This window comes from Fusarium tjaetaba (assembly GCF_013396195.1).
Source record: "Fusarium tjaetaba strain NRRL 66243 chromosome Unknown NRRL66243_c0000436, whole genome shotgun sequence".
NCBI classification, from domain to species: Eukaryota; Fungi; Ascomycota; class Sordariomycetes; order Hypocreales; family Nectriaceae; genus Fusarium; species Fusarium tjaetaba.
In genome coordinates this window covers 1-9,449 of record NW_023501632.1, presented here as the reverse complement: position 1 = coordinate 9,449, position 9,449 = coordinate 1, and the positions used below count along the sequence as shown (strand labels likewise).

Below are 9,449 nucleotides of genomic sequence, written 5' to 3'. Positions count from 1 at the left end.
AAAAACACGGCGGGTTTATATTTGGAGCCTGGAGTATGGAGAGGCTATTTCCTTGGAAAACCAATTACTTGGAGTTTATGGAGCTTTTGGACTTGGTCTTGACGACCCGGGAAATCTTACATCTTGCGTTATGAAGGTACCTTATTCTAGCATGTTTTTATGAGGTTGTTGATGCAGTCATGTCCTTGGGAGCATGTGAGTGGACGACAAGAGTGCACAGGATCTGAGACATTAGGCTCAATTGACATTTTTCAAACAAACATTCGAATCGAATACTGACACCATGCAAGTAAGTAAACAGATATCACATACCAGACCGACGTCCACCAATACTCGATTGCAGATGTCAACGAGCCACTGCCACAACTGACAAGTGGACTTGAATTGATGGAACTGAACTGGATTGGATGGCTGTCAATTAAGAATTGTCCTGGGCAGCGCAGCCCATGGCGGATGTGCAGTCAAGCCCCGCCGTTGACGGCTTGAGAGCCCAGGTATTTGAGTGGGCGACAGGGGTACAGGGGCACAGCTTGCAGGCGGGGGTCTGTCAGTTCTCCAGCTTCCAAGTCAAGAGTCTAGAGCGGGCTCACGAGGACTCCCGCCTGCCTAGGTACCTACAGACTCAGTGAAGGCTGTCAATCCTTTACTGTACTCTAACTAGCGGTTCATCGGCCCCAACACCAACCCCCAGTCCCAATCCCAATCCTAATCCCCCTCCAGCATGAATTGAACCCCAGGGATACTGTACTTCATATTCGTCGATTAAACAAGGAAAGGTCCATTTGATCCGCCGTCAAACCCGTTCGTCGCATATTCCCTACTCGGCGTCATGTCCGTCGCCAGCTAAGGTAAGGTAAATACCCAGGGTACGTACTGTACATACTTGCCATGAGGTCGGGGCACCTCCACTTTCAAGCTTCCCCATCCCGCATTCCGCAATCATCACGACCTACCATCTTCCACTACCACTACACACAGCATTAAGACATAAGGTACCCAATCTAGGTGAGGTGCTCAATTCAGACCACAGACTACCTACCTAATACTACTTCTTTCCACTTCTCCCCGTGGTCGCGTCTTTCTGCGCCTTCCCGTCGCTTGTGCTACCTGTCTTGCCGTTACTTGCGCATGCTTCAGTAAGCTAAGTTGGTACTTAGCTAGGTATTCAAGTCATGGCTAAGAAGGCACGCCAGAGAATCAGTTATGGTGAGACTTTATCCCCAACAACCTCGCTCGTTGAATTATGCTCTCTTGTATGCCCTCATCTTCGGAACAGTTGCTGACACAGGTATAGTCCTCGAAAATGCCAAATCATCTGAAGGCGGCCATCGTCTAGGTGTCAATGGCCTTGCTGTCGACAACGACAATGCGATTCTGTGAGCCCTTTCACACCGACACCCTCGGTCCGATCTGTGCAGCTCTAACATCACCTTATTCAGATACTCAGGTGGCCGAGATGGCATAGTATGCGCTTGGGACCTGAACCTCGACCTCAAAGGCCGCAGCGATGTTACCGACCCGACGCCTGCCAATTCCGAAGACAAGAAGCCGAAGCACACGACCAAGTTTCGCGCTCAGACTCACGCCCATATGCACTGGATCAACGACATTGCCCTCGCTCAAAACAATACTGCCCTCGTATCTGGCTCATCTGACCTTACAGTCAAGGTTTGGCGGCCATATTCTGAAGAGGACAAGAACCGCACCGAGACGATAGGCGAACATGCTGATTATGTCAAATGTGTTACAACCCCGCCCCCAGATATGGGCGCAAACTGGGTCGCATCCGGTGGTCTGGACCGCAAAATATGCTTATGGGATCTCAATGGCGCTGGAAAGACACTCGAGATTGACGTGCAGGGTGAAGAAATTGCCGAGAAAGGTTCTGTCTATGCCCTTCGTGTGGGGAGAAATATCATGGCGAGTGGTGGCCCCGAGAAGACGGTGCGCTTGTACGATCCCCGAACTGGTGATAAGGTTTCAAAACTTGTTGGTCATGTCGACAATATCCGTGCTATTCTTATAGACGATGCTGGCGACACAATTTTGAGTGCCAGTGCCGACAAAACGGTCAAAATGTGGAGCATCAAGAACGGTCGATGCATGTACACTTTCTCCATGCACGATGAGAGTGTTTGGTCACTGTTCTCGGATGACCCGAGCCTGGGTGTCTTCTACAGTTCTGATCGCTCGGGGTTGGTCGCCAAAACAGATGTGCGCGGTAGCCTTGAGGATATGGATGATGGCCTGAGTCTAGCTGTGGCGCATGAGCATATAGGAGTGGGCAAGGTTGTCGCAGCTGGAGGTCACATTTGGACAGCAACGAATAGGTCATCAATTAACCGATGGGAAGACGTTGACACGGGCACCAACATCCAGCTTCCGGACTCTGTTCGACACCACAGAGCTACATCGAATGCTTCCAGCAGACCCCGCGAGACTTCTCCTCCGGCTACTACTAACGGAACTACAAAGAAGGAGATCCCAGCTGAGTCCATCTTGCGTATCTCTGCAGCTGCTTCTTTCCCTCCGCGATCTGGTCCAGATCCCGATTCTGCCACTATCACGGATGCTACAGCACGGAAGGGGTCCGAAGCCATTATAGATTCTTCAGAGCCCGAAATCAAACCCATCCATGCAGTGGCTGAAGAAACGATTGAGGGGCAATTCGGATTGCTCAAGCATAGGCTACTCAACGATAGGAGGCGTGTGTTGACGTCAGACACAGCTGGCGACGTATTACTATGGGATTTGATCCAGGTTTGTCTGACATATTCTGAGCATGGATACAGCTGACCTTTTCAGTGTAAACCCATTAAAAGTTTTGGCAAACAGCATTTGGAGGATGTGGAGCATCTCGTCAACACCGTTGAGGCCGTGGCCCCTTGGTGTTCTATTGATCTCAGCTCGGGAAATCTTACTGTGGTTCTAGAGCCCTTTAATTGTTTTGATGCTGAAGTATACGCAGACGAGCTAGATCTGCCAGATAACATAGAATTTCGAGAGGACCAGAGAAGTAAGTCCGCTTTCGATGACTGCAAGGACACAGCTAACACTCTTCCAGTCAGCCTTGGAAAATGGATCCTTAGGTATCTCTTTGCCGATCTCATTGATGAAGAGATCAGAAGAGATGAGGCACACCGTCAGAAACTCAATGAGGGTCTTGAGGCGAGGCAAATTGCTAGTGGAGGAACTACTGAAGCTGCTCCATTATCGATATCATTACCAAAGTCAGCCATCCCGGACTGGGATAACGCAGACCAGGTTACTCCAAAGCCCAATCTCTATCCTAATACTCCAGGTCTAGGCATTGGTTTGGCAACGCCTGGTCCAAGCATTATGTCAGGCCCAAACAGCTTGCCCGATGTTCCTGAAAACGCGGCCACAAGTCCAATGACTCCTATAGAAAAGAGAACCTCGCACGTCAGCCGCCCTTCGACGGAGAAGGAAGACTACTTCACAAGTCCCCTACAGCTGCTCGAATCGGCAGTCAAGGCAGCAAGCATGGTGTCGACCCCCACGCAGAACGAAGCGGACTCCAAGAAGTCTATAGATGGTGATAAAGAGAAGGACAAAGATAAGGACAAGGACAAGGCGGACAGTGCAAAGTCCCCAAGCACACCATTTGGCAAGAAGAAGTTTAGAATGACTTTTGGCACCAAGAAGCTTTCAAGGTCGGCGTCCCAGGCCACCACAGAGAAGCCTGCGGTTGTGGAGGAGAAAACAGAAGAGTCCGAGTCTTCGTCTGTCCATGAAAAAGAGAAGGAGGTTGATGACAGTTTCTTTGGCACGATTCAGAAGATCCACCAGGAATACGAGCGGCAACTAGCCGACAACCCTGACAAGCCGGTCGAGTCACGAGTGGTACCCAGTTTGCCTAGTGATACACCCGTTCTGAAGCTCCCGCCAGGAACTAAGGTAGTTATTCAAGAGGAGACCACAGGAGGCAGCGCCAACTTGTATCAGGGCACTGTCCAGGACGTTGGCAAGGACGCAGATGTAATCGAACAGAAGGCTCCCATGTGGCTAGGTGATGTTCTTCTTCAAAACACACTCCCCTTCAAAGAGCCTGTAAAGGTTTCGTTCGTCTTGTATCCGATGGACGACACTCTCCCAGCTATTGCTTCGGCCGATGGAAACAACAGGCTCAACGCTAACCGCATGCTTCGAGTCAAGAAGATTCTCTCATATGTTGCAGAAAGGATTGAACCTCCACTTGAGGAGCCCGAAGAGAGTCCTATGAAGCCAGAGGAGTATTTAGAACTGTACTGCAACGAACAGGTAATCATCTCTTGTTTACTCGTGTACGATCACAGACAATTACACTTGCTAACATTTATTCAGTTACTTTCCCCTGCTACGACACTGGCCACTCTCCGAACTCATCTGTGGAAGGGGGGTAACGATATTGTCCTTCATTACAAGGCCAATGGCAAAAAGGAGATTCGACCATTCCCGCCGCCTCCAGAGCCTAAGCCTGCTGAGCCCGAAGAAACTCAAGACGGCGCTGCAGCTGAAGAGGCAAATACTAATGGTCAAGTCCCTCCCCAGCCTCAAGCCCAAGCCCAAGCCAGCTGAGCCAAAACAACCCGCAGCTTACACGCTGAATGAGAAGATGAGATCCCGAGACTCTTCAACCCGTTGTGTGGTGTCGTGTGCCAGAAGGGTGGACTTTTGTCACCAGCTATTTCATTTATCGTATATAGATTTGTACATAGGTCAGATGCCGTCAAGGCGTATATACCATTTGGGAGAAGTTAAGCTTCTCTCTATTTCTTTCGGAACGCCCGTCTCTTGACTCCATGCTCCTTGCTCCGTGTTTTACATTGTACAATTCCACCCGTTTTGTTGATTTCTTATATCACTTCCCACTATCATACAACGCCGTTCATGGTGTTAATAGCCCACTGATAGCTTCCCAGGAAAATCGCGCCTCCAATAGAAATCCATGTAACTCGTGGTGCTACACCAGCAAAGAAAGCTCTGCTGCCCTCCTCGCGCAATATCCGGCCAAATACTTCCGATACTGAAACACTCTCCTTCGATAGCATGACTCTCGTCTTGAGTACATCAAGCGGCGTCGTCAGTGCCGCAGATAATCCACCAGCCATGCTTCCATAGAGAGCACTCTCAGCACCAGTGACCTCACGACCACCGCGGCGACGTCGTCCCCAGGACTTCATGGCCTCCCATAGCGGGAATTGAATCACAGTAAATGGCACCTCGCGGAAAACGGTGATTCCCCAACCGCGATATAGCTCTCTCCACATTGGAACAAACCCATGGCTCGAATACCGTGACAGAATGGCCCGCAGAGCAGCAGCCGAAGAACCACCATGATGACCCGCCTGCGCACGCTGCTTAACAACCTCGGTTGGCACACGAACGGCGCAAGCTGCCACCTCACCAGCGCTAGCAGCTGCCATATGTGTAATGGGAGCCTTCCATCCTGGCGCAGAAGTATTATCCTTATCAGCCAGGAAGCCCTTCACGCCCTCGTATGTGCAGAAGAAGAACGCAGCACCCGGAGCAGAACCGACAAGCGCAGAACCTATACCGCGATAAATACCGCTGAAACCGCCGGAGGGAAAGAAACCGGCCGATGACTGAAGACGGGTCTTGAGTGTGTCGAGAGGGAAGAGAGAGAGATCGACGGTTGTACCAGCGAGTGCACCAGCGAGGAGGGCGGATTGGAAGGTCGGAGGATTTGCGGACATGATTCGAAGGTGGGTGGGAGTCCTTAGTGTACAGCTTGGTAGAGGGAACGTCCCAGGGAGAATCAATGGGCTGGACGAGGCCCGAGGAGGAAAAGAGAGATATATTAGAAGCTTCGGAGGTTTGGACCGACCGAGACCGGCGAAATAATAAAATGGAGGAGCTTGAACTTTGGGGCTTATCGATAAGAGGAGCTTTAGAGGGGCATGGAGCTAACCCTGTAACGCAGCACTTGATAATATATAAACACTTCGAAGGAGATGACCGCCTTTCAAGGGGAAGTGAATACACAAGGATTGGTCAATTGGGAGCTGTTCATTGCAGTTGAGTTATTTATGTGTCAGTTTGAATGCTGTTTTCTCGTGGAGGTAAACACGATAGTTTTGTTACCAACTCGAGTTATATAACGTCACCACAAGACGTGCAAGCGTCGGTCGCCGACAGGAATACACAATGTCCGAGTTGGGTAAAACCCTTCACATGCAAAAGAAACGAGAGGCGAAGCTAAAGCAGAAGCTCGCCAGCAGAGCCTGATTGGATCATGTTTGTAAAAGGCGAGGTTGGGACAATTACACATACACCGAACAGAACTCAAAGGCATCATCATGGATAGTTTTCATTAATAACTATTTTGCAGAGACATTCCAGTCTATCTGGCAATACCATAACTCCCAAACCAATTGATCAAATCGCCAATCCATAACAGTTCTTTACATGTTATCCCGTGTGCTGGTACCAGCCTTGTGAGTCTCCTCGGCAGCCTTCTTGGTTCGCTCTTGGAGGTTCTTGATGTCCTTGGCAGGATCAATGTCCGATCTGTCCGCCTTGACGGCCTCCTCGCTGTCTGAGGCGAGCTCTGGCTTCCAGTGGCCGCTGCCCTCCTTCTGCTTCCTGAGGGAGTCTTGCTTGTGCTTGTCGTAGTCGACGTCGGTGTCTGGGGCGTGTTAGACGCGTTCAATTGGATCGTGGGAGACTCAAACTTACGGGTGGATGATTCCTTGAGACCTAGACGTGTCGATGTAGTAAAGAGACCTCGTCCGAGGATGATCTTGCTGGTGTGCGCAGTGCGCAGGGCCATCATGGAACGAGCTGACATCATCTTGTTGATATGAAGTTTATGTGATGATTCGTGAAGGATTCGATATATAGAGATGAAAGAGGAAGAGAAAAGATAGAAACAGCTGCAGGGGAGGAGACGACGAGAGTTCACGAGCGTACAGTACCTCAATATGTACTGTTCTTGTCGGGTAAGGTTGTTGACCATTTGCGGGAAAGTGACGTCACGAGCATCATCACTTTCTTGAAGAATCTCTCCTTCTCCTTCCTTTACTCCTTGAAATGAAGACGGCGATGCGTTCATTCCCCACTCAAGCCCATGCTACCCCGATTTAGGTACCTTATGTAATGGAGCTGGTTCTAATTTTCTCTTCCTTTACCGAGGATCCAGTGCAAATGCCATGGATGGTCTCCATGGAGGGCCCAATTGCGTGGCTGTGGTTGATAATGAGACGCTGCACGGGCTAAGGTACCTAGCTACTATCACCGCGGAGTTTATTATGATGTGGGGTTATTGAGGCGACAGCTACTACAGCTACAGCTATCAATTGTGAGCTGAACTTGACATCTGAAAAGCATTGCAAACAGAATTCATGGCACAGCACAAATCAGAAATGCATATCGAGAAATCGATGCCAACTTCAAGCCTCTGCAATTGGCAAATCAATCTTTACCCACCAAGTTAGTTAGTGGCAACCACGCTTCAACAAATCGCTCATGTCGTAGCTACACCATCATTTCTCGTCAGACATGGTCACACCTGAGATCACTCACTCCAAGCCATTATCGTATCGTGTCACAGTCACATATTGAAACCTGCAAGTATTTGAACATTCGTATATTCTCGTCTCGCAGCGCTGAAGCCGCGTTGTCGCAACCAGACAGCGCCAATACCCAGTTAACAATAGCTACACACATGCAGTCTACCGCTGCATTGCAAAACCAGGCTCGAGGGCCTCCCAAATCCCAAAACAAATCTCTTTGAATCTGATCATGACATGTATCCCAGGCCCCCTGAACACTCCAGATGCTTGCCGAGGCGAGACAAAATATTGTAAAAGAAGCCCGTCCAACAAGGACTTGGGCAAACCAAACAACGCTCCAAAGTATAAAGCTACTCCGGTCCCAAAAACACTAGGCAGACCAGCACCGGCTATGGCGCTCAGGCCTAAACCATGAACAAGAAAACAAAAAGAGGACAAATATATAGGCCGTCCCAAGATGATACAAAGAAAAGAATGGGCAAGGGTAGACCTTTTCGTTCCCGTTCATTGCAGCAGCGGGACAACACCAAAAATTCGACCAACTCCCCGTAATTTCCCAGATTTCCGTCCCGTAACGGGATATCAGTTGTCGCAAAAACACCGTTCGTCTCGATCCTGACCACCGCCCATAGATATTTCCAAGATGCGACCGATCAAATAACACCGATAAAGACCCCGCTTGCGAAAAGCACTCCCTTCTATGTTGTTCTTTTTCTCTTGTTGACTTCATAACCCATGACCGCGATGAGAGAAGACATTTTGGTATGAATGGAAAGGCCAACCCATGCCTCCCATGTAAAAATGAAAACAGTTGATGCCGAGAAAATCCGATTATAGTGCCGCCCAACACCTATGCAATGTCGTCTTAAAATGCAGAAAAACGCCCGTTCGTGTCTTGCAGCCCCATCTTGCGAGGCGGACACCCAACCCTAGGTATTTGATTTGTTGCAAAAATTAACAGAGTAACCAAGCCGAAAATGGTATCGTTCTTTATCATGCCGTGCCAGTATTATCCTCATAAACTTGTCGGTGAAACAAGAGGTATGTCGATTAGGGGATGTTTATACAGGGGGATAGTAAAAGTGATGGTTGTCGAAATTGTTGTCGCCAACAGTGGGGTCAATCGCGTCAAGCGATTGGCCTCGAAAGCTTAAGAGGAAACCAGCTCAATTGATAAGATGATGCCAAGATCAAGTCTCGATAGGTCAATATGCCCGCCAAGATGAACAGCTGCCAAGAACGAACGGTAGCAATTACAGTTCAAGGTGCATCGCCGGTGATACGACAAACTGGTCGACCCATGCGAGTGCATGGTTAGCGACCTGGTGCGGTTTACCACCGACGCATCGACTGTTGCATCCTGCCAGGCGACACTGACTGAGGAGGGCTCGACATGGTAATGCCAGTAGCGGGGTTAATGATTGGAATGGCATTACGACCACGGGTGGCGGAGGGCTGATGAAGCTTCATGCTGGGCTGTTGCTGGTAGGCAGGAGGAATGAAGGCGGGAGATGTTGAGTTGAGAGAGAAGCCAGGAGCAACAGTGTTGGGATGTTGCGTGGGAGAAGAGTCGGGAGAGTTGCTGGCTAATGAGGAACGCTCAGATGCGCTTGAGATGGAGACCAACTGCGAACAACAGGTCAGATTGATGCGCCGACATACACAGCGACAGGATAACTCACGTCAGTCTCGGTCAACAGACCAGGACAGAACTCCATGTCATCTTCAAGGTCAAAGGATCGACTGGTCTCGAACTTGGTTCGGAAGGCTGTGAGGGAAGCAGTCTCGTTGAGTTCCTTCATGCTGCGGACACCGCGGAACTGGCGTTGAGCTTGTTGGGACACAGAAAGACGGGGAGCTCTGCGATTTCGGCCACCATGGTGGTTGTGCGACACGGGGGCGGGGTGCGCTGGG

General features: G+C 49.9%; 3 protein-coding genes across 3 annotated transcripts; 1 reads left to right on the top strand and 2 right to left on the bottom strand.

Moving 5' to 3' along the window:
* Positions 1 to 1,203: 1,203 nt before the first annotated feature.
* FTJAE_13554 (WD repeat-containing protein) lies at positions 1,204 to 4,578 on the top strand (the record flags this gene model as incomplete). Its single annotated transcript, XM_037346709.1, has 5 exons — positions 1,204 to 1,376; positions 1,440 to 2,760; positions 2,806 to 3,016; positions 3,065 to 4,281; positions 4,345 to 4,578. The coding sequence occupies 5 exons, from the start codon at positions 1,204 to 1,206 to the stop codon at positions 4,576 to 4,578; spliced, it is 3,156 nt and encodes a 1,051-aa protein (XP_037199422.1).
* A 296-nt stretch (positions 4,579 to 4,874) lies between these two features.
* On the bottom strand, positions 4,875 to 5,717 carry FTJAE_13553 (PET8; the record flags this gene model as incomplete). The annotated part of the gene is made up of 1 exon (XM_037346708.1): positions 4,875 to 5,717. The coding sequence occupies one exon, from the start codon at positions 5,715 to 5,717 to the stop codon at positions 4,875 to 4,877; it is 843 nt and encodes a 280-aa protein (XP_037199421.1).
* A 708-nt stretch (positions 5,718 to 6,425) lies between these two features.
* Positions 6,426 to 6,814, bottom strand: FTJAE_13552 (mitochondrial carrier pet8; the record flags this gene model as incomplete). Its single annotated transcript, XM_037346707.1, has 2 exons — positions 6,426 to 6,649; positions 6,700 to 6,814. The coding sequence occupies 2 exons, from the start codon at positions 6,812 to 6,814 to the stop codon at positions 6,426 to 6,428; spliced, it is 339 nt and encodes a 112-aa protein (XP_037199420.1).
* Positions 6,815 to 9,449: the final 2,635 nt, after the last annotated feature.